General features: G+C 49.7%; 1 protein-coding gene and 1 long non-coding RNA gene across 2 annotated transcripts; one reads left to right on the top strand and one right to left on the bottom strand.

Moving 5' to 3' along the window:
* Window positions 1-354: 354 nt before the first annotated feature.
* LOC122552456 (uncharacterized) lies at window positions 355-2,019 on the top strand. Its single transcript, XM_087983215.1, has one exon. It carries the CDS (start codon window positions 516-518, stop codon window positions 1,542-1,544), a length of 1,029 nt encoding a protein of 342 aa, XP_087839341.1. The 5' UTR covers window positions 355-515; the 3' UTR covers window positions 1,545-2,019.
* Window positions 2,020-11,979: 9,960 nt separating this feature from the next.
* On the bottom strand, window positions 11,980-22,532 carry LOC122552457 (uncharacterized). The gene is made up of 3 exons (XR_006312407.2): window positions 22,416-22,532; window positions 15,122-15,314; window positions 11,980-12,802 (listed from the first exon to the last, which is right to left on the bottom strand). It is a non-coding gene; the product is annotated as an uncharacterized LOC122552457 (long non-coding RNA).
* Between the last annotated feature and the right edge of the window lie 1,045 nt (window positions 22,533-23,577).

Genomic DNA, 23,577 nt, shown 5'->3' with positions numbered 1-23,577 from the left:
TCGCTGGGCGTGACTGTCTCTCACGATCACGATCACGATGGCGGGGCGGGGCGGGGGGAAGAGGCCCGGGAGTTTCCAACAAGTTGCCAAATATGGACCCGGAAACTGACAGCTGCCGGTTGCCCACCCCCTGAAAGTGACGGGGCGCCATCCGGCCGGACCATATATGGACAGAGAGCGGATTAGAAACAGGAACCAGGCGTGTGGGTGGGGGCCAAAGCGGGGGGGGGGGGGGGGAGAGGTGTAGAGTGGGCAGGAGTCTGCCCAGGGAGGGGGGGAAGCTGATGTTGGAGAGAGGGCTGGGCGGAGCGCTGGGGCTGAGTCACTCTTTATAAAAGTCTCCAGGAGCAGAGAGCGCGGACTTCTGCAGCTCCACTGCCCGGAGAGGGAGGCTCTGTGTTCGGATTGTTCTCAAATACCAACTCCTTCCACTGGAAGCATCTCTTCACCCCCCCTCCCGACTGAATACCACTCCACGACCCGTACACCCTTTACCTATTCCCCCCCCCTACCCCATGGATCTGAAGGTGGAAGCGCAGCGGGTGATGGCCGTCGCCCTGGGTAAGATGTACAACTCCCGGCTCCAGAGGGGAGGTGTCCGGCTACACAAGAGCCTCTTACTGTCGCTGGTGCTGCGCAGCGCCCGGGACATTTACCTGAACGTCAGGGCCGAGCAACAGCAGCAGGAGGCTGGACACGCTCAGCAAACAGAGGCCGGGGCCATGGAGGTGGACGTCCGGTGTGAGGAGGGGCAGGGAGGAGCCCGGCTCGGAGGCAGTCCCCGAGGCGAGGAGTCCAATGTGGCGCCCCGGCAGGGGGAGTGTATCCAGCCCCGGCAGGGGGAGTGTATCCAGCCCCGGGAGTGTATCCAGCCCCGGGAGTGTATCCAGCCCCGGGAGTGTATCCAGCCCCGGGAGTGTATCCAGCCCCGGGAGTGTATCCAGCCCCGGGAATGTATCCAGCCCCGGGAGGAGGAGTGTATCCAGCCCCGGGAGTGTATCCAGCCCCGGGAGGAGGAATGTATCCAGCCCCGGGAATGTATCCAGCCCCGGGAGTGTATCCAGCCCCGGGAGGAGGAATGTATCCAGCCCCGGGAATGTATCCAGCCCCGGGAGTGTATCCAGCCCCGGGAGGAGGAATGTATCCAGCCCCGGGAATGTATCCACTGCGGCCGAGACAATGTATCGGATCCGGGACACAGTGGCTCCTCGGTTTGCCCGGCTTCATGCCCCAGCCAGCGGCGTCTGGGGACAGCAAGCAGCCCCGGGCCGGAGCCGGAGAGGAGCCGAAAGCGGAGGAAAGCCTGGGAACAGAGGGACTGCCCTGACTCCGGGTGCCTGCCCGTAAAGAGAGCCCGCCTGGAGGACGGGGAGTCCCGGAGGCCGGCGGAATCCACCTCCAGCCTGGTCTGTGCCCTCGGCTCCGGCTTCAGCGGTATCCTCGGCGATTCCCCCGGGGAGCAGCCGGTGTCCCCGGGTCATATCTGCCGGGACCGGGCGCTCAGTGAGCTGGGCAGCTGGCCCCGAGCCATCGTGGCGTATTGAAGCCGGAAGAGAGGGTGAGGACTGCGGAGAGTGAGCGGGGAGGAACACCCCACATCCAGGAGCACGCCTTGGAAACGGGCGGAGAAATCGCCTCTGGATCCGGCATTGAGAGAGTGTTTTCCGGCTCAGAGAGAGCGGAGCCTGGGCCAAAGCTAATCCGAGAGACAGAGGGAGGGATCCTCTCAGACTGTTGTTTCCTGAACCTTGGAGCCAAGTTCCAGGCAGTGACGAGGCGGTTTCCATCATTGTTACACAACAGGATCGCAAGTTTCCTGCTTCGATCTATAGACTTGAACTGAAGCCATCGGGTCAGTAACTGAGCCCATTTCCCCCGGCGGGTGTTATTCAAACCGGGACACCACCAAACACTATATGGATCAACGCTGCTGTCAAATAAACTTTATATGGAAGTTAATGTATTTCTAAATGTTAGAACTTTTTAAAATGAGACAATAAAGACCAACTGCATTTATAATTGGTTCTCTTGATGGGACTGAGTAAAGTTTATAAATTAATGTATATTTACAATCTTTTTATTTCATCTCTTTCTCTGCTAACCCACTTTCTACCCCCCCCCCCCCCCCCCCCCGCGAGTGATGTATTGCACCTTTTGTTTTTGAATGGGTTGGAGATCGGGAAAGGCTTAATTTAATCCACTCTGATGAAGTTTCTATCCACCTTGGTGGTGGTGTTATAGTTTACCGAGTTGCTGTGTTAAGGTTAAGGCACGCTTGAAATCTGTGATAGTCCGCTTTGTTACCGAAATGTGGCTTGGGCAAGAATCTCTCCCACTTTGGCCAGCGGATTCTCAACAGATTACATGAAATGACAATCCTGCAATTTGACCTGTCTGACTTCACCGGCAATATCCCTCCCTTGGTCAGCGAGACCTGAATGGGACTCGAATCCGGAACTTGCTGCTCAGGGGCAGGGACCCGCCCACTGCGCCACGTGACCTCATCCGTAGTACCTTCAGACCTCTGAAAGGTTTTTGAAGTGGGGTGTTTTAGAATGTGGCACTCCTACAGTAATCTTCCACCGTCAGCAATAACCAGATAATCTGTGTTTAATAATTTGGGGATAACTATTGGTCAGGATGCTGCCCTTCAAATAATGTTCAGAGATTTGTGCAGGAGGGGATTAGCCCCTGCATGTCATCAGAAAGGTTGTACCTCTGACAGTTCAGCACTCCCTCAGTATTGCTTTTGTATAACGTCGCTTCCTTCCAGTGTTCAAGAGGGCAGAACACTGGACTCTGTATGAAACAGGGTGGCTCAGTGGCTCGCATTGCTGCCTCAGTGTCAGGGACCCGGGTTCAATTCCAGTCTTGGGTGACTGTGGAGATTTTCCCCTGTGTTTGTGTGGGTATCCTCCCACAGTCCAATAATAAAGTCATAGAGATGTACAGCATGGAAACAGACCCTTCGGTCCAACCTGTCCATGCCGACCAGATATCCCAACCCAATCTAGTCCCACCTGCCAGCACCCGGCCCATATCCCTCCAAACCCTTCCTATTCATATACCCATCCAAATGCCTCTTAAATGTTGCAATTGTACCAGCCTCCACCACATCCTCTGGCAGAAAAAGTGACCATGTGGCAAGCACTGTCACCTTCGATCCCAACCCCAACATTTCATCTCATGGTCCCAAGTGGATTCCCAACTCCCCCTCTTTTCCCTGTTCCTTGGTTCCCCCCCCCCCCAAAAAAAAAACCCCCAGCACTTTGGAATCACCTGGCAGCGATAGGCTTCCTATTGGAATTGAAACTCTATCCACCTGCAGAAGCGGAGAATATGAAAGGACATCAGGGTATATTTTGCTAATGTGTGAATGGGAGAGGGACTGAATGTGACTCCCAAACCATTTGTAACTTTGTTCAATTGTTGGAGTTTCCAGGGTTTTGGAGTGCTGCAGCAGGTCTCAGTCTGACCGGTGTGGTGTGACAATAATTTGTACATGATTCCATCACTGCACAGGCCATTGGCCTAACAGGTCCTTGCTCATGTTTATGTTACAAATCAGCCTTTTCCTACCCATCTCCCACTCTAATCATGCATCCTGCCATTCCTCTTATTAATTCATCTCAGGCGACTGTGTAGGTTGCACATTCTCCCCGAGTCTGCATGGGTTCCCACTTGGTGCTCTGGTTTCATTCCGCAGTCCAAAGATGCACAGGTGAAGTGGATTGGCCATGGGAAATTGCCCAAAGTGTCTAGGGATGTACAGGTTAGGGTGGATTGGCCACAGAAGTGCAGGGTTATGGGAATAGGGATAGGTTAGTCTGGTTGGAATGGTTTTCAGAGGGTTGATGCAGATTCAATGGGCCAAATGGCCTGCTTTCACACCATAGGGTTCTATGTAATGGTGCTAGTTGGAGTGTAATGGTGAGGGTTGGAGCATAATTGTGAAAGTGGGTTACACTGTGGTGTTGATGGTTAGAATGGTTAATAGGTTAATGGTTGGCATGTAATATGTTACAATCCCAGCCAGGCTGCCAAATGCATATTAGGTTCTGGCTATGGGCAGTAACATTTATTTTCAAGGAGGCGAATGCAAAATCCTGGCAACTTACTGAGACAATAAAGATACAAGAATCCACAGCTTTGAACAAACACCAATAAGCTTGACAGTGCTAGAACAATAATACAATCTACAAAACACAGATAGCTAATTTCTAACACCCCCAAATGAATGTGGTTCACACTGATTAAAATAGACTGTCACTGAACTGTCCACAGTCTACATCAAATTGGAAATGTAATCAGGGCAGAGCCCTCGACCCTCGATGTTGCATTGACCTGGGGAACCAATCTGAAACCTATCTGTCCCACGCTATTCCATTTTCATCCATATGTTTATCTAGTGACCATTTAAATGCCGTTAAAGTTGGCGAGTCTATTACTGTTGCAGGCAGTGGGTTCCACACCCCCACGACTCTCAGAGTAAAGAAACTACCACTGACATCTATCACCCCTCAATTTAAAGCTATATGCCCTTGTGCTAGCCATCACCATCCGAGGAAAAAAAGGCTCTCACTGTCCACCCTATCTAACCCTCTGATCATTTTATATGTCTCAATTAAGTCACCTCTCAACCTCCTTCTCTCTAATAAAAACAGCCTCAGGTCCTTCAGCCTTTCCTCATAAGACCATCCCTCCATACCAGGCAACATCCTAAAATGGCAACACCATGGTAGCTCATTAAATCTTTTCAAACATCACAAAGTACATTGGGTCTTCACCTTTGTTGATGCAGCCTTGAAACTGCCTAATGAGAGTGACTTGGTACAAGCACTGCCCGAACAGCTGCTGCTGTCCTGGTTGGTCAGCTTCCTTTCCTGTCCCTGAAACCAGTATTCATTCATCCACAGACATCCAACAGCTCGCTTCACCAAGTCAGGCAACTCACAACTGCCACTTTTTGTGGTTATTGTGAAATGGGTTCGTTACAAGGAGTTACACAGAGGAGGATGTCATGTTGTTTCCCTGTTGACTGTTGGAATTTCTGGTATTGCTCTAACAGATTTCACAAAGGTCTGTCCTTGGCTGGTGGACTCTCAGCAGATTGGTCTGGGCACTGTGCCAAACAATTCTCAAGGACAGTGTCATAATCAAGTCTGGCGTTTATTCCCACTCTGAAACCACTTGCACAGAACTTCTTGCAGTTGATTATCCACTTGCTAATCTTTCTATTGACCTTTAAAATTCAGTGTCATTGTGCAGGGATGGAGCGTGTTTTGCAGTAAGACCAGTTCACGCGAATGCCTAGAGAAACAGTGGGGTTATCTAAGTGGAATAGCTGAAGGCATTCGTTTTCCTGATGCTCACGTACACCACCTACTTATCAGAAGCTCCCCAGTTACTGTGAAAGCAGAACCAAAAAGTGGGTTTAACAGTGGGCAGGCGATAACGGGAACAATATTGGTGTCACATTGCTCAGTGAAGGAGGGGGATTGTTCTATAAAACAAGACATATTGTGTGTGATATGCTATAATGTAATATTTTCGATGCACACTATGATTAATGCAGCCTTTGACTTTAAGGCCTCAGTTCCTGATAAATTGACATGTTGAAACTAGTTTGCAGCTAAATACATTTCTTTTCTAATCTTTGGGAATAGTTACTATAAATGGCATAAAATCAAGAAGAAGCATACATGTGTAATGTTACTAAAGTTTTATACTCCAATACTAGACTCCCATTATATGCGTGCAGCTATTTAATTAAAGATTTCTATTTATATAGCACCTCTCATGACCCAGGATGTAATGGAGTGTGTCATTGTCAGTTAACATACTTCAGAAATGCAGTCACTGTTACAATGTAAGAAATCAACATGTTCGTCATGAAGCAGGATTTTTTTTTAAAGAAGTTCTTTTGTGAGATGTGGGTGTTGCTGATGAGGCAAACATTTATTCCCTATCCGTAGTTGTCTTTGAGATGATGGTGGTGAGCTATCGGTTCTGGGGGTGTAATTACATTGACAGTGACATTAGAGAGGGTTTTCCAGGATTCTGACCCAGTGACACTAAAGGAATGCTGACATATTGCCAAGTCAGGATAGCGAGTAGCTCAGAGGGTTTTGCATATAGGGTTTTCCATGTATCTGCTGCCTCTGTCCTTCGAGATGGAAGTGGTTGTGGGTTTTAAAGGTGTTGTGTGAGGATCTTGGTTGATTTTCTGCAGTGCATCTTGTAGATAGTACACACTGCTGCTACTGAGCGTCAGTGGTGGAGGGAGTGGATGCTTGTGGATGTGGTGCCAATCAAGTGGGCTGCTTTGTCGTTGGATGGTGTTGAGCTTTTTAAGTTTTGTTGGAGCTGTGAGGAGTAAGTGAGTATTCCATTACTCTCCAAACTTGTACCTGTTGATTATGTGGAGCCTGATGAAGACAGAAAGAGGCAGAGCGAAAGAGGAATAGGAGGAAGTCTGACTGCACCCAGTGAGTGTCTGAGCTTCATCACATGCCATGAGTTTAGCAACACCTCAGTCCTACACAAAGTAGAGAAGACTGTCCACCAGCTTAACAACCAGGCTGCTGGAGCAGACAGTATCCTGCTGAGGTATTGAAGTGCAGAGGCACAGAGCTCCCAGTGCAGCTAGACGCCCTTTTCTGCTTTATCTGGAAGGAGGAGAGCATCCTGGGAGAGCTCTGAGATGCCACAGTCCTGAGCATTTTCAAAAAAAGGGAACAAGTCCAACTGTGGTAACTACAGAGGAATCTCCCTTCTGTTGATCATTGGAAAATTCATCATCTGTCTCCTTCCTGTGGCTGAGAAACTCCTCCCGGAATCCCAGTGTGGCTTCCAACCTTGGAGGGACAGAACGGATATGATTGTCACCATGTGACAGCTGCAGGAGAAATGCAGAGGCAAGAACCTCCCCCCTCAGCCTTGCAAAGGCCTTTGGCACCATCAATCGGGAAGCATTATGAAATGTCCTTCTCTGCTTTGGCTACGCCATGAAATTTGTCCCCATCCTTCGCCTGCTCCACGATGACATGGAAGTCATGGCAATGATAAATGGCTCCATCACCAACCCATTCCCTGTTCGGACCAGGGTCAAACACGACTGTGCCATTGCCCCAACACTGTTCCTGATCTACCTCACTGCAATGCTTCACGTCTCCCCACTGGAGTGGGGCTAACCTCCAGAACCAGCAGGAAATTATTCAATCCCCCACAGTCCCACCTTCAAACAAAAACCAAACTCACCCCAACCCAGTGTCATCGAGCAGCAGGACATGGATGGGGTTTGTGTGTGTGTGCAATCTCAAAGGACATATTCCCGCCCAGGGTCAGCACCTTTACAGGGTCATATGAGAGCACGGGTCACACCCTGAACACCCACAAGGTGAAGGCCCTCCACCAACTCTGCCCGGAATTATGGAGCAAACCCCTGATCATCAAGGTCCACAGGGTGGCCTTAGAGAATGTGGACCACTTCCAATACCTTCTGCCTCAAATGTACCAGAGCCTGTGGTAACCGCATCAGTCTGTACAGCCCCCTACAGACTCACCCAGAGAGTGGGAGAGAGTTATCCTCATCTGCTAGGGCCCGTCAATGATGATGATGTTGAGAGCTGGAACGTGGATAAACAAGTTGTGACTTCATCCTGAAGCAGACAATGATTCAACTGAGAGCTTGGAGCACTACCCCTCCCCCCCAGCCCCCCAGACACTGACACACACACATACAGCCCACGCCCTCCCCACACACATACACAGCTCCCCCCCCACACACACACACAGACAGACAAACAGACACACACTTGTCACTGTCTAAGCACTGAAGGCCAATCGCTAGGATGATGTGGAACTGCAGAGCCACAAACAGCACTCACAGTAAGGATTCGAAAATAGAAAGACAAACACAGAAGGGAGGTGAATCTCCCACTGAAACTGGGCCCCTGGGGCACCAGTCTCTTGTAGCATTACTTAACTCAAGCCGGATGGTGGTTAGGATGGTTCCCCTGGGCTATCCTGCATTGTCTCCCCACTGACCCCGTGGACAGCAGAGACACCAAAAACCAAAGACTGACATTTCAACAGGAACCTTTCACCCCCTCAGAGCAAGTCAATGAGATTTAAACCAATAAAGTTGTGGGTCTGTTGTGGCACATTAATAACAGCTTTACTTTTCAGTCTCTGAGTTCAAATCCCACTTCAGGACCCGAGCAGCACAATTGAGCTGACGGGATGGTGTGGTAACAGTGAGGCCTGAGAGATGTCTTGAGGAAAGATTAAACTGGGCCCCATCTGCTCTAAAGGATGTGAAAAAGTCCGATGGTCCTATTTGGAAGGGCAGTGGGCAGTTAGTCCTGACATCCTGGCCAGTACACATCCCTCAGTCACAAAAACAAATTACCTGATCATTCACACCCCGCTACTAATGGGATCTTGCTGTGCACAGAATTGGCTGCCCTGTTTCCTGAATAGATGCTGCACTTCAAAAGTACATCATTAGCTGTAACGTGCTTAGTGTGGTCGTGAACAGGGCTATATCAATGCAGATATTTATTTTGCTTTTTGTGAGAGATATCGATATTTGTGTTTAGTAAAGGTTTATAACAGACACCACGCTGTGAAGTGAGTCACAGTGAATTTTCATGATGGCAGGAAATCTGTCAGGACCTGCCCAGCCTGTTCAGAAACTTCCTGTCCACACCCAGCAATCTGGCAGATTTGACAGGATAATCTCCGTGTGTGTGTATCTTTGTGTGTGTGTGTCTGTGTGTGTGTGTCTGTGTGTGTGTGTCTGTGTGTTTCTGTGTGTGTGTGTGTGTGTGTGTGTCTGTGTGTGTGTGTTTTGACACAGAGGTAAATGGAGGCCAAGTTACTGATGTATATAAGAAAGAAATAGATAGGTTCTTGATTAGTAAAGGAGATCAAGGATTATGGGGAGAAGGTAGGGGAATGACATTGAGGAACAATCAGCTGTGATCGAATAGTAGACTCAATGGGTCAAATAGGAGAAAGTGAGGATTGCAGATGCTGGAGATCAGAGCTGAAAATGTGTTGCTGGAAAAGTGCAGCAGGTCAGGCAGCATCCAAGGAGCAGGAGAATCGACGTTTCGGGCATAAGCCCTTCTTCAGGAATGAGGAGAGTGTGCCAAGCAGGCTAAGATAAAAGGTAGGGAGGAGGGACTTGGGGGAGGGGCGTTGGAAATGTGATAGGTAGAAGGAGGTTAAGGTGAGGGTGATAGGCTGGAGTGGAGGTGGGGGCGGAGAGGTCAGGAAGAAGATTGCAGGTTAGGAAGGTGGTGCTGAGTTCAAGGATTGGGACTGAGACAAGTTGGGGGGAGGGGAAATGAGGAAACTGGAGAAATCTGAGTTCATCCCTTGTGATTGGAGGGTTCCTAGGCGGAAGATGAGGCGCTCTTCCTCCAGCCGTCGTGTTGCTATGGTCTGGCGATGGAGGAGTCCAAGGACCTGCATGCCCTTGGTGTAGTGGGAGGGGGAGGGAGGTGTTCTCTGAAACGTTCTGCAAGTAGGCGGCCTGTCTCCCCAATATAGAGGAGGCCACATCGGGTGCAGCGGATGCAGTAAATGATGTGTGTGGAGGTGCAGGTAAATTTGTGGCGGATATGGAAGGATCCCTTGGGGCCTTGGAGGGAAGCAAAGGGGCCCTTCTCCTCATTCCTGAAGAAGGGCTCATGCCTAAAACGTCGATTCTCCTACTCCTTGGATGCTGCCTGACTTGCTGCGCTTTTCCAGCAACACATTTTCAGCTCAATGGGTCAAATGCCCTATATCTGTTCCTATATCTTATGGTGTCTGTGTGTGGACCTGTATGATCATGTGTGTGTGTATGTATGAGGTTGTATGTAACTGTGTGTGTGTCTGTGCTCATGTGTCTATGTTATCTATGTGCTTGTGTCTGTGTCTATGTGTGGTTCTGTTTATGTGTGTGCATGTCTGTGCGTGTCCAGCTGTCCTTATGTATGTGTGTGTATCTGGTGTTGGAAGATTGGAAATTGGCTAATGTGGTGTCATTTAAGAAAGGCTGTAAGGAAAAGCCAGAGGGAACTATAGACCAGGTGAGCCTGACATCAGTGTTGGGTAAGTTGTTGGATGGGATCCTGAGGGACAGGATTTAAATGTATTTGGAGATAAAGGACTGATTAGGGATGGTTAACATGGCTTCATGCATGGGACATCATGTCTCACTAATTTGATTAAGTATTTTTGAGGAGATGACAAAGAATATTGATGAAGGCAGAGTAGTAGATGTTGTCTGTATGGACCTTAGTAAAGCATTTGACATAGTTCCTCATGGAACACCAGTTATTAGGTTAGATCAGATGCGATCCAAGGAGAGCTAGCCAATTGGATACAAAACTGGCTTGAAGGTAGGAGACAGAGGGTGGTGGTAGAGGATTGCTTTTTGCTCTGAGACCTGTGAGGAGCAGTGTGCTGCATGGATCGGTGCTGGGTCCACTACTTGTCATGATTTATATAAATGATTTGGATGTGAAAATGGGAGGAATGGTTAGTAATTTTGCAGATGACACCAAAATTGGTGGTCAGGGAAGAAGATTATTTCAGAGTACAACAGGTTCTCGATTAAATGGGCCAAGGATTGGTAGATGGAGTTTAATTCAGATAAATGTGAGGTGTTGCATTTTGATAAGGCAAATCAGGGCAGGACTTATACACTTCTTTGTAGAGCCCTGGGGACTGTTACTGAACAAAGAGGTGCAGGTGCATGGTTCCTTGAAAGTGGAGTCACAGGTAGAGGGGCTGGTGAAGAAGGCATTTGGTATGCTTGTCTTCATTAGTCATAACATGTCCAAAGATGTACAGTTTAAGTGGATTGGCCATGCTAAATTGTCCATAGTGTGCAGGTTAGATGGGTTAGCCATGGGAAAGGCTAATACAGGTATAGAATATGTCTGTGTTGGATGCTCTTTAGAGGATCAGTGTGGACTTGATAGGCTGAATGGCCTGCTACCACACTGTGGGGATTCTATGATTGAGTACAGGAGTTGGGAGGTCATGTTGTGGCTGTACTGGACATTGGTTAGGCCACTGTTGGAATATTGCATGCAATTCTGGTCTCCTTTCTATCGGAAAGATGTGAAACTTGAAAGGGTTCAGAAAAGATTTACGAGGATGTTGCCAGGGTTGGAGGATCTGAGCTACAGGGAGAGGCTGAACAGGCTGGGGCTGTTTTCCCTGGAGCGTTGGAGGCTGAGGGGTGACCTTACAGAGGTCTATAAAATCATGAGGGGCATGGATAGGGTAAATAGACAAAGTCTTTTTCCTGGGGTGGTGGAGTCCAGAGCTAGAGGGAATATGTTTAGGGTGAGAGGGGAAATATTTAAAGGGACCTAAGGGGTAAGCTTTTCACACAGAGGGGGGTGAGTGTATGGAATGAGCTGCCAGAGGAAGTGGTGGAGGCTGGTACAATTACAGCATTTAAAAGGCATCTGGGATGAGTATATGAATAAGAAGGGTTGAGAGGGATATAGGCCAAGTGCTGGCAAACGGGACTAGGTCAGACTGGAATGATTGGTCAGTGCGTATGAGTTGGACTGGCGGGTCTGTTTCCGTGTTGTCTGTCTGTCTGACTCTGTGTAGGGCCTCAGTTTGTTGTGTATATGCTTGTCTCTGTGTGTGTGTGTGTGTGTTTATGTATATCCCAGGCTCCTGGGTAAAACCAGCTGGGGACTGATTGACAGCTGAGCTGCAGAGGGAATGGGTACTTTGTCGTTATGGTAACACTCTGGTTCTCGATTCCCTGGCGGTCTCTGTCTCTGCATTGCCTCGAGGATCAGTGCCATCGATTGAGTGTTGACACTGTGCCAGATCCACAGACTCCTTCAACTGACTGCTGTCACAGAACTGCTCCGTGCCAGCCTCCTTCTCGAATTGTTAGGATTGTGTCTGATGAAAAATCAGCCCCAGAAGAGATTAACACCGTGCAATAGGAGTTGGTATTTAACAAAGGGTCTGCTGCAGTATATAGCACAACAGTAGCAGGTACAAGCTACGTCACATATTCCAACCTCAACATAGAATCACTGTCCCGTGTTGTGTCTGGGTCATAATGCTGGGACTCTGCTAGCACATAGACAGTAGTGCCTCAAGACGATATTGCACAGACAGCACGCTTTCAGGGACAAACTGGGGCTAGACAGTTAACTGGCTTTGATATGGAGAATGAAGTCAAATTGAAAGATCATGCAGGAGCAAATTACTGCAGATGATAGAATCGGAACTGAAAATGACAAATGCTGGAAATCACAGTGGGTCAGGCAGCATCCATGGAGAGAGAGCAAGCTCATGTGTGCTCTGATGAAGAATCATCGGGACTCGAAATGTTAGCTTGCTCGTTCTCCATGGATGCTGCCTGATCCACTGTGATTTCCAGCATTTGTTGTTTTCAGTTCATTTAAGGATCACCTTCCCGGCCTTCTCGCTTCCTGCCCTGACCGAGCTGGGATGCTGGTTACAATGCTGACTGTGGCTGTGTGGACATTGATCAAACCTGCCTCATTTCTCCCCTCCTTTGGAGTAGGCACCCTGTTACCATGGTGATTCCGAGGCGTTGCCAATTTAGCTCAGGTTATTCCTCAAGGTTCTGTTCTCACGGCGCCATGGTAATGTCCCTACCTCTGGGACAGGAGAGCCAGGTTCAAAAGTCCCATCTGCTTCAGACATGTATCATGTCTGAATCGGGTTGATTTGAAAGATCTCCATCATGATTCCAGCTGATGTTCTGCCTCCAAGGTCAAACAGCCCGGTCTCCACACTGCCATCAATCAAAAGCAAATTGTTAAGTCATTGGAGACACTGCTGGGTTTCCTAGAACTGTACTCAGAGAAGCTGGGACTGGTGCCTTTAGGGAGCAGATATCATTGAACCAACCCATTCAGATATGTTCTGACACACCTCTGGAGCAGATGGCCTCCTGTCTCAGAGGTGGGACCACTGCCACCGCAGCATAAGGACCTTTCTTTAGGACTGCAGAGGGGAAGAGGAAAATTAATATAGTTGTTCCAAATTACACAGCTGTCTCGATACATCAGCTGGTGAGAGGACACACACAGAAGGCAACAGGTTGGAGCTGTGATCGACAGTGAGATGATGCGATCTGGAATCCCTCCCAATGGAGCGATGGAAGTCAGTTGCTCTTCAAAAGAAACTGGATAAAGAGCTGATGAAGAACAAAATTGCTGGATTCTGGGAAAGAACAAGGAAGGCTGGAGCAAAATTGAATGATGCTCAGGGAGTGAGACAATGGGCTGAATGGCCTTTCTCCGCAAGCTGAAGGAAAGGCAGAATTATTTCATTTCCCCTCTTCTACCAGGAGACACGTGGAGTTTCAATCCTGTGCTCAGTAGGATTATCTGCAGGGTTCACCTTGTTTTAAGTGGCATGGTGGCTCAGTGGTTAGCACTTCTGCCTCACAGTGCCAGGGACCCAGGTTCAATTCCAGCATCAGGCAACTGTCTGTGTGGAGTTTGCACATTCTCCCCATGTTTGCTCCAGTTTCCTCCCACAGTCCAAGGATATGCAGGTCTGGTGAATTGGCCATGCTAAATTGCCCATAGTGTTAGGTGCATTAGTCAGAGGGGAATGGATCTGGGTGGGTTACTCTTCAGAGGGTCGGCATGGATTTGTTGGGCCGAAGGGCCTGTTTCCACACTGTAGGGGAATCTAATCTTAAAACTTTAACCTACCCTGAACCAGGTGAAACTGATTCACTTAAAGGGAATGTGAAGTCTGAAGGAGAATGGACTCCTATGGTGTGGAGGTAATGTCCCTACCCCTAGACTAGAAAGCCTGGCTTCTAGTCCCCCTGCTCCAAGGTTGTGAACTAACCTCTGCAGTGTCCACATTCCCATTAAGCAAATCACTTTCACCTGCTTCAGGGTAAGATGAAGATTAAACCCAGCAGTCACAGAACCAGCAATGGGACCATGTGTTAACTATTTCATCTCTCACTTTCCATTTTTATAAAATATCTTTGGTTCAGTTAAAGGGGAGACCTGGAGCAGCTAAAACAGACTAATTAGAAAAACGTGTGAGTAACCTGGTTTAAAATAACTTTGAGACAAATTACACTGAACTGTGTCAGTGGTGTACATTGGTCAGTGACTAGGTTTTGATTTTAAATAATTGTTAAAGGTCTCTGTAAGAGCCCATGTCCAATTCAGGGGCTTCCAGCTAAGTCAGCATAATCTTACCTCCGGGGAGCAGATGCACTGTTGCTTGAAACTAGAGCTGCAGGTGGACAGGGTGGTGAAGAAGGTGTTTAGGGCACTTACCTTCATTGGTCAGAGCATTAAGTTTAGGGGTTGGGATATAAGGTTGCGGCTGTCCAGGGCACTAGTGTTTTTCTCAGTTTTGTACGCCAATCTAAGGTTTATTGTTCCAGAATCAGGCCCCATCCATTAACGTAGTCACAGTGTACAATTCTGGTTGCCCTTCTACCGGAAAGGTGTTGTTAAATTTGAGAGGTTGCAGAAAAGATTGACAAGGATGTTGCCAGGGTTGGAAGGTTTGATCTGTAGGGAGAGGCTGAATAGACTGGGGCTGTTTTCCCCGGAGCATTGGAGGCTGAGGGGTGACCTTATAAACCTGTTTATAAAATCATGAGGGGCATGAATAGGGCAGATAGACAAGGTCTTACCCCAGGGTGGGGAAGTCCAGAACTAGAGGGCATTGGTTTAAGGTGAGAGGGGAAAGATTTAAAAGGGACCTAAGGGGTAACTTCTTTCACACAGAGGGTGGTACACATATAGGACAAGCTGCCAGAGGAAGTGGTGGAGGCTAGTACAATGACAACATTGGATGGGTATATGAATAGGAAGGGGTTAGAGGAAGATGGGCCAAATGCTGGCAAATGGGACAGGATTAGATTGGGACATTTGGTTGGCGGGGATAAATTGGACTGAAGGGTCTGTTTCCATGCTACACAGCTCTACGACTATGACTCAACGGTTAGACCTGCACTGTGACTACGTTAATGGATGGGGCCTGATTCTGGAACAATAAACCTTAGATTGGTGTAAAAAACTGAGAAAAACACGTGTGTGAGGGATTCGGAGCAAAAAACAGAACTTACATTCATGTAGTGCCTTCCATGACCTCCAGACATCTTAAAGAACTTGGGAAAAGTGAGGACTGCAGATGCTGGAAACCAGAGTTCTGATCAGAGTGGTGCTGGAAAAGTACAGCAGGTCAGGCAGCATCCGAGGGAGCAGGAAAATCGACGTTTCGGGCTAGGTCCTAAAGAACTTTACTTTGAAGTCTGATTGCTGTAATACAGGAAACATGTAGCCAATTTGTACACAGCAAGCTGCGTCAAACAGGAATGTGAAAACAGAGATCTTACTTTTTATTTAGAGGGGTAACTGTTAGTGGGGTCACTGGGAATAATCCCTATGTTCTGTTTTTCAAAATGGTGCTACATGGCGTTTTGGTGCAATCTTTCCCCCAAAAGACACGGGTTAGGTCAGTGCAATGCCCCCTCAGGGTGGGACGGTGCAGCGCCTCCTCAGGGTGGGAGGGTGCAACGCCCCCTCAGGGTGGGATGGTGCAGCACCCCCTCAGGGTGGGACGGAGCAGTACCCCCTCAGGGTGGGACGGAGCAGCGCCTCCTCAGGGTGGGAGGGTGCAACGCCCCCTCAGGGTGGGATGGTGCAGCACCCCCTCAGGGTGGGATGGTGCAGCGCCTCCTCAGGGTGGGACGGTGCAGCGCCTCCTCAGGGTGGGACGGAGCAGTACCCCCTCAGGGTGGGAAGGTGCAACGTCCCCTCAGGGTGGGATGGTGCAGCACCCCCTCAGGGTGGGAGGGTGCAGCGCCCCCTCAGGGTGGGAGGGTGCAGCGCCCCCTCAGGGTGGGACGGTGCAACGTCCCCTCAGGGTGGGACGGTGCAGCGCCCCCTCAGGGTGGGAGGGTGCAGCGCCCCCTCAGGGTGGGAGGGTGCAGCGCCCCCTCAGGGTGGGAGGGTGCAGCACCCCCTCAGGGTGGGATGGTGCAGCGCCCCCTCAGAGTGGGATGGTGCAACGCCCCCTCAGGGTGGGACGGTGCAGCGCCCCCTCAGGGTGGGACGGTGCAACGACCTCTCAGGATGGGAGGGTGCAGCGCCCCCTCAGGGTGGGATGGTACAGTGCCCCCTCAGGGTGGGAGGGTGCAACGCCCCCTCAGGGTGGGATGGTGCAGCGCCCCCTCAGGGTGGGACGGTGCAGCGCCCCCTCAGGGTGGGAGGGTGCAGCGCCCCCTCAGGGTGGGAGGGTGCAGCACCCCCTCAGGGTGGGAGGGTGCAGCACCCCCTCAGAGTGGGAGGGTGCAGCGCCCCCTCAGGGTGGGATGGTGCAGCGCCCCCTCATGGTGGAATGGTGCAGCGCCCCCTCATGGTGGAATGGTGCAGTGCCATCTCAGAGTGGGAGGGTGCAGCGCCCCCTCAGGGTGGGAGGGTGCAGCACCCCCTCAGGGTGGGAGGGTGCAGCACCCCCTCAGGGTGGGTCGGTGCAGTGCCATCTCAGGGTGGGACGGTGCAGTGCCCCCTCAGGGTGGGATGGAGCAGCGCCCCCTCAGGTGTGGGAACGTGCCGTGGCCCCTCAGGGTGGGAGGGTGTAGCGCCCCCTCCGGGTGGGTCAGTGCAGCACCCCCTCAGGGTGGGAGGGTGCAGCGCCCCCTCAGGGTGGGACAGTACAGCACTCCCTCAGGGTGGGACGGAGCAGCACCCCCTCAGGGTGGTACTGTGCAGCGCCCCCTCAGGGTGGGACTGTGCAGCGCCCCCTCAGGGTGGGATGGTGCAGCGCCCCCTCAGGGTGGGACGGTGCAGCGCCCCCTCAGGGTGGGATGGTGCAGCGCCCCCTCAGGGTGGGACGGTGCAGTGCCCCCTCAGGGTGGGTCGGTGCAGTGCACCCTCAGGGTGGGAGATTGCAGCGCCCCCTCAGGGTGGGAGGTTGCAGCGCTCCCTGAGTCTGGGAAAGTCAGCATGGAGTGTTGTGTCTGAAGTTGGACTTGAAACTGAAACTTTGAGAGTCAGAGGTAAGTGCTACCAATTGAGGCCACTAATGTTGTCCATTCATCCTGATGGCAAAAAGCAAGGCAAATCCTCTTCCCCACTGATGTTCCATTTAGAATTCCCTACACTCTTCCAACAAAGGTGGCACAGTGGCTCACAGCGCCAGAGACCTGGGTTCAGTTCCCAACTCGGGCAACTATCTGTGTGGAGTTTGCACGTATTCCCCGTGTCTGTGTGGGTTCCCTCCTCACTTTCTCCTTTCCTTCTACAGTCCAAAGATGTGCAGGTCAGGTGAATTGGCCATGCTAAATTGCCCATAGTGTTAGGTGCATCATTCAGGGATGAATGTAGTGGAATGGGTCTGGGTGGGTTGCTCTCTGGAGGGTCGGTGTGACTTGTTGGGCCGAAGGGTCTGTTTCCACACTGTAGGGAATCTATTCAAGTATTGAATTATATTTTGGACTGTTTTTGTATTCTCTTTTTCTAACTTCCCCCCTCAATCCTGGTCCAATCCACTCCACCCCCCATTGTTCCAGTATTGTTAATTACTTTGTTAAAAAAGACTTGAACTGGATTAAGACAAAGGGACCTTGGAGTACAGGTTCATAGTTCCATGAAAGTGGAGTCACAGGTAGACAGGACAGTGATGAAGGTGATTGGTCAGTGCATTGAGTGTAGGAGTTGGGAGGTCATGTTACACTGTACAGGACATTGATTAGGCCACTTTTAGAATACTGATCTTCCTGCTATAGGAAAGGTGTTGTTAAACTTTAAAGCATTCAGAGAAGGTTTGCAAGGATGTTGCCAGGGTTGGAGGGTTTGAGCTATAGGGAGAGGCTGAATAGACCGGGGCTGTCTTCCCTTGAGCATTGGAGGCTGAGGGGTGACTTAAGAAGTGTAATATCATGAGGGGCATGGTCAAGGTCTTTTCCCTGGGGTAGGGGAGTCCAGAACTAGAGGGCATAGGTTTAGGGTGAGAAGGGAAAGATATAAAAGGGACCTAAGGGGCAGAGGGTGGTACGTGTATGGAATGAGCTGCCAGTGGAAGTAGTGGAGGCTGGTACAATTGCAACATTTAAAAGGCATCTGGATGGGTAAATAAATAGGAAGGGTTTAGAGGGATGTGGGCCAAATGCTTGCAACTGAGTCTAGATTAATTTAGGATATCTGGTCGGCATGGATGAGTTGAACTGAAGGGTCTGTTTCCATGCTGTACATCTCTGACTCTTAAAAATCAGCACCTTATTAATTCAAGCTTCTGTCAGTCAGGCCCATGCAATCATTAGTATCCACACATGGACAGCAATGAAGAACTGTGTCATCAATGTCCCTGCAGGTGCTGGCTCCACAATTCTGTGATCAATTACAGAGTTTCCACATGCTGCTTGTCAATAAATGGAAGGAGATTGTGTATAGTTTATGGGCAAGTCAGCTGTAGTCGTTCCACCCCCCCCCCACCCTTCCTCAGCGAGCTGGGTGTTACCTCAAACTTCCTGTTCAGTTAATGCTTCCCTTATACTGCATGAGGCAGGGCCGGATCTGAAAGCAGACCATGTGGGCAGCTGTGCTTTCACTGCTATGGCTCTTCAATGAAGGGAAACCAGTGCTTGGGTGTAAGAGAGAGACAGCCCTCTGTATCTGCAGCATCTGCCCTGACCTGGGATGTCCCAAAGCAAGTTACAGCTGATGAAGCACCTTTCTGCTTTGACGTGGAGTCACTGTTGTTGTGTAGGAACTGTGGTAGTGAACTATTGCAAAGCAGCTGCCCAAAAGGGCTGATTCCCTTAACTCTGAAAGATAGCATGTACTTGGCAGTGCAGCACTCACTCACTCCGTCATTAAAGGTGGATTTCTGGGCTCACATTTCTAGAGTGGAATTTTAGCAGACAACCTGCCCCTGACGGAGTCACTGCTGTTTACTTGTTCATTGACAGGATGTGGGTGTTGCTGGCTGGGCCCAGCATTTCTTGCTTACTCCTGGCCTGCCCTGGGGAAGGAGAGTGGGTGAACTGCCTTCTTGAACCGTGGGTGGGCCACGGTTCACGTGTTCCAGAGAGAATCCCAGGATTTCAGTTGAGGTTAAGAGCCGGATATTCACTTCTTTTTTGAGTTGGAAGTAAACGCTTTCTTTCTGAAATTTGTTTTTCTTTTCTCTCTGTTTAATTTTCGTTCTTATAGCGTTCAGTGAATGAACTGAACACAATCAGGAATGACTTTTATTCCTGTTGCAAGAAATCTAGGAAATGCTACGTCAGTCTTCCTTGACTATTGCTCTATATTTACTAAGGCAAAAACATCTTGCTAGAGAATTGGCACCACGTTTTATTGTGAATATCTTTGTCCCAGGAACTCATATCAATGGGAGTCCTCACTTTTCCTTTACTCCAGCTCTCTGCATCTTCTCAGCCACTTGCACACTTAGTGGGATCTTACCCTGCAGATATCAGGCATGGACTACAGTGCATTGCACAGAAAACCCTGACTATTGTGATCTGTGGACTGGAAAATGCACGATCCGTTACAGAGAAGCAGAAAACAGAGATAGTGGGAATTATGACCTTCCTTGCTGTATTCACTCTCAAATGGCAGTCCCTTGGTTTCACTGTCCTGGGACCTGACAGCCCTCTGACCTTCTGCCGTGTAAGTGTTAGGCCATTACCTGTGGACTGAGTGTGTTACAGAGCAAAGCTGTATTGATGTAGAGCTTCTCACAGACAGTACAGTGTAGTCACTGTCATATGTCCAACAACAGCAGCCAAGCCAAAACCTGATAAATTAACTGAGAATTCTGTTCCTGTGGAGAGAACACATTACCGTATAATGCTGGGACATTGGGTGAAAATCCTTTCCAAAAGTCAAACCAAGGAGTAATGTCCTTTTTAAAAAAAAACTGCTTGGCAATCTTTGTATTTCAAATAAAAGACATCATATTCCCTCCAACAGTGCAGCACTCCCTCAGCACTGACCCTCTGACAGTGCGGCGTTCCCTCAGCAGTGACCCCTCGACAGTGCGGCACTCCCTCAGCACTGACCCTCCGACAGTGCAGTGTTCCCTCAGCAGTAACCCTCCGACAGTGTGGTGCTCCCTCAGCACTGACCCTCTGACAGTGTGGCGCTCCCTCAGTACTGACCCCCCAACAGTCTGGCGTTCCCTCAGCAGTGACCCTCCGACAGTGTGGTGCTCCCTCAGCACTGACCCTCCGACAGTGCGGCGCTCCCTCAGCACTGACCCCCCAATAGTCTGGCGTTCCCTCAGCAGTGACCCCCCGACAGTCCGGCGTTCCCTCAGCACTCATCCTCCGACAGTGCGGCATTCCCTCGGTGCTGACCCTCCGACAGTGCGGCGCTCCCTTGGCGCCGACCCTCTGACAGTGCGGCACTCCCTCAGCACTGACCCTCCGACAGTGCGGCGTTCCCTCGGCGCTGACCCTATGATAGTGTGGCGCTCCGTTGGCGCTGAACCCTCTGACAGTGCTGCGTTCCCTCGACGCTGACCCTCTGACAGTGCGGCGCTGACCATCTGACGGTACGGCGCTCCCTCGGTGCTGACCCTCTGACAGTACGGCACTCCCTCGGTGCTGACCCTCTGACAGTGCGGCGCTCCCTATGGCTTTACCCCATAAGAGGGTTACAGTTGTATCATGGTTACGTGACTGGAGTAATGATTGAATTATTGAGAGCAGTTGCAGAAAAAGTCCATTCGGCCCATTGTGTTGGCACTAGTCTGTAAGAGTGACTCAGCCAATCCAGTCCCTGCCTTTCCAGGAGTATCCCAGAGCCCTAGACTAATGATCATGGTGCCCGGAGTACATTCAATTAAGTTGATTTAATGTGGATTTGAAAGCTAGTCTGAGTGATGGTAGCCATAACAACTATAATTGCTTATCATGAAAATCCAATCTGCTTCACTAAGTTCATTTGCGGCTGTACAGGACATTGGTTAGGCCACTATTGGAATATTGTATGCAATTCTGGTCTCCCTCTTTTAGGAAGGATGTTGTTAAATTTGAAATGGTTCAGAGAAGATTTACAAGGATGTTGCCAGGGTTGGAAGGTTTAAGCTGCAAGGAGAGGCTGAACAGACTGGGGCTGTTTTCCCTGGAGCGTCAGAGGCTGAAGGAGGCTTTACAGAGGTTTATAAAATCATGAGGGGCATGGAAAGGGTAAATAGACAAGATCTTTTCCCCTGGGATGGGGAATCTAAAATAGCATAGGTGTAAGGTGAGAGGTGATGATCTAAAAGGGACATAAGGAGCAACTTTTTCACAGAAGGTGGTGTCTGGATGGAATGAGCTGCCAGAGGAAGTGGTGGAGGCTCGTACAATTACAACGTTTAAAATGCATCTGGATGGACATATGAGTAGGAAGGGTTTGGAGGGATATGGGCCGGGTGCTAGCAAATGGGACTAGATTAATTTGGGATATCTGGTTGACATGGAAGAGTTGGACCGAAGGGTCTGTTTCTGTGTGTACATCTCTATAACTCTATAATGCACTACAGGGAAGGAAACTGCCATCTTTACCTGGTCTGGCCTACACATGACTCCAGACCCACAGCAATGGGATTGTCTCTGACCTGCTCTCTGCGATGGTCAGAGAGCCTCGAAGTTGCCCTTAAGCAGATTGCTCACTGCGTCACGTTTCAGGGACATGAGGGATGAGCAGTAAATGCTGGGTCTGGTCACTCACACCCACATCCTGTGAATTCATAATGAAAAAGGAGGTGCTGCAGGAAGGATGACGATGGGTCTCCAGTCTGTCACCATGTGACTCTGAACTGCATCTTTCACCACACCTCTCCCAGAATCTATCCCGTTTTGGTGGGAGTTGTTTCGGTTTGGTTTCTCTGAGGATTCCTGAGGCTGAAATTGGGATCCATCAGAGTGTGTTCCAGAAGGCATCTGAGGGGAGAGAACACAAGCTCCCAGAGGGTGACGGGTGGATTACATTCTCCATTCCTTTTACACTTGAAACCGAATGCTAGCCCGGTTTCCACTCGTCATCTTTAAAAAGCACAAATTAATGACAGGACTCCAATTCTCCTGAGTTTGTGTTTCTGAGTGAGGCCCACAAACCACCCTTGGCCCGAGCTGGAGGGCGGGGAGAGGAAGTGAGCTGGCTGTCTGGAATGTTGCTGACGTCCCGTTTATATAAAGAAAGAGGAATTCTGGAAGGACTGAGCAAAGGAATGCTGCTAACACAGCAGGAGCCTTATGTATTCCACCTTTTGGAACTGGGTGGAGGTTGTTTTGTCTAAGGGATGAGGTCTGTGCTTAAGGACTGGCTAAAATGCTTCAAGCTCTGGAAGGCAGAAGGCCTGTGAGAATCAGCGAGGACACAGCCTCTTCAGTAGCGGTCAAGATCAGCAATTTGCTTTCTTACCTGAGCAAATGTTTTCATGGCTTCACCGTGAAGGGGGGAGGCAAAGCTGGGGGAAACAAAGTTCCCTCACCCTCAGGGACTCTCACTATTAAACACTGTATTTGTGCCTGTGCACTGCACATTTACAGGCAATGATTCACTTTCATCTGGCTTGTATGACTCACGTCAGTACAGTGCATTCTGGACAAAATCCTACTCATTCTCCCATGCTCTGTTTGTGCATATCTCACTGTGTACATTGTGGAAAAGCTGAGTTTCACTCAGCCACTGCTGTGTATTTCATACCAGTTCCCCAAAACCTACCCTAGTGAATCATGTGAGTGTCACACTTGGTTTGAACACACAGCGCAGTATTGAACAGCACGGCTGGCTAGGCCCAGTGTGTTATTCTGACAGTTTGAGAGGGGATTACTGTGTCTGTCTGCTGCTGGGGACTGGGATTAGCTTCCACACACAGCCTCCTGCAGAGCGCTCGCCTTATCCAGTAGCATAGAGCTTTAAGAGGATATCCTTCTGTAAATGAATAACGTAACAGAAACTCTGCTTGAACTGAAATCACCTTTACTTTGGGACTATTGAGACCAAGAAGGAATTTGAAAATAATTAATTTAAAGATTAGCTCAGTGTTTGCCTTGGGTTTGGAGCAGAATATGCTAGAGTTTGATTCAGTGCTTTCCCAGGAGGAGGTGGTGTTGAGGCCCCACCACTTCCCCTTCAATTTTATTTTACTATTTGTAAATGGAGATTAAAAATGAAGGATTTTAGGAGCTTTAGTTCCTGAATACTTCACTGTGAGTGGTTGCCTACCTGCTTGCTCTGCTTACAATGTATCCCTTTGATGTGTTGCCTGATGTAATCAGCTGGTAGGAGAAGGCGATAGATACGATTCCTGAGAAATCACCAGGAAGCCTTCTTCCAGGGCAGGAGTGAGCCCCGTTGTTTCATAGACAACATGGAATCCAGGCCACGCCATTCAAATCAGGAATGTGGGGCCTGGGAGATAAATGAGAGGGGGGGTTGGGGCTGGGGGGATGGTAGCTGGGAATGCAATGGGTAGATGGAGGTTGGGGTGATGGTAATAGGGTGGAATGGATAGGTGTGAAGGAAGATGGACAGGTAGGACAGTTCAAGAGGGAGGTGCTGAGTTGGAGGGTTGGATTTG

The sequence above is a fragment of the Chiloscyllium plagiosum genome, unplaced genomic scaffold, assembly GCF_037043375.1.
Source record: "Chiloscyllium plagiosum isolate Xiang-an unplaced genomic scaffold, Cpla_swu_hap1 HiC_scaffold_45, whole genome shotgun sequence".
NCBI lineage: Eukaryota > Metazoa > Chordata > Chondrichthyes > Orectolobiformes > Hemiscylliidae > Chiloscyllium > Chiloscyllium plagiosum.
Note: the sequence above shows the minus strand (reverse complement) of the source record. Positions and strands in the feature narration are given on the sequence as shown.

Excerpts from the sequence above, each read along its gene's own strand:
- LOC122552456 (XM_087983215.1), top strand. The coding sequence starts at position 516 with ATGGATCTGAAGGTGGAAGCGCAGCGGGTGATGGCCGTCGCCCTGGGT.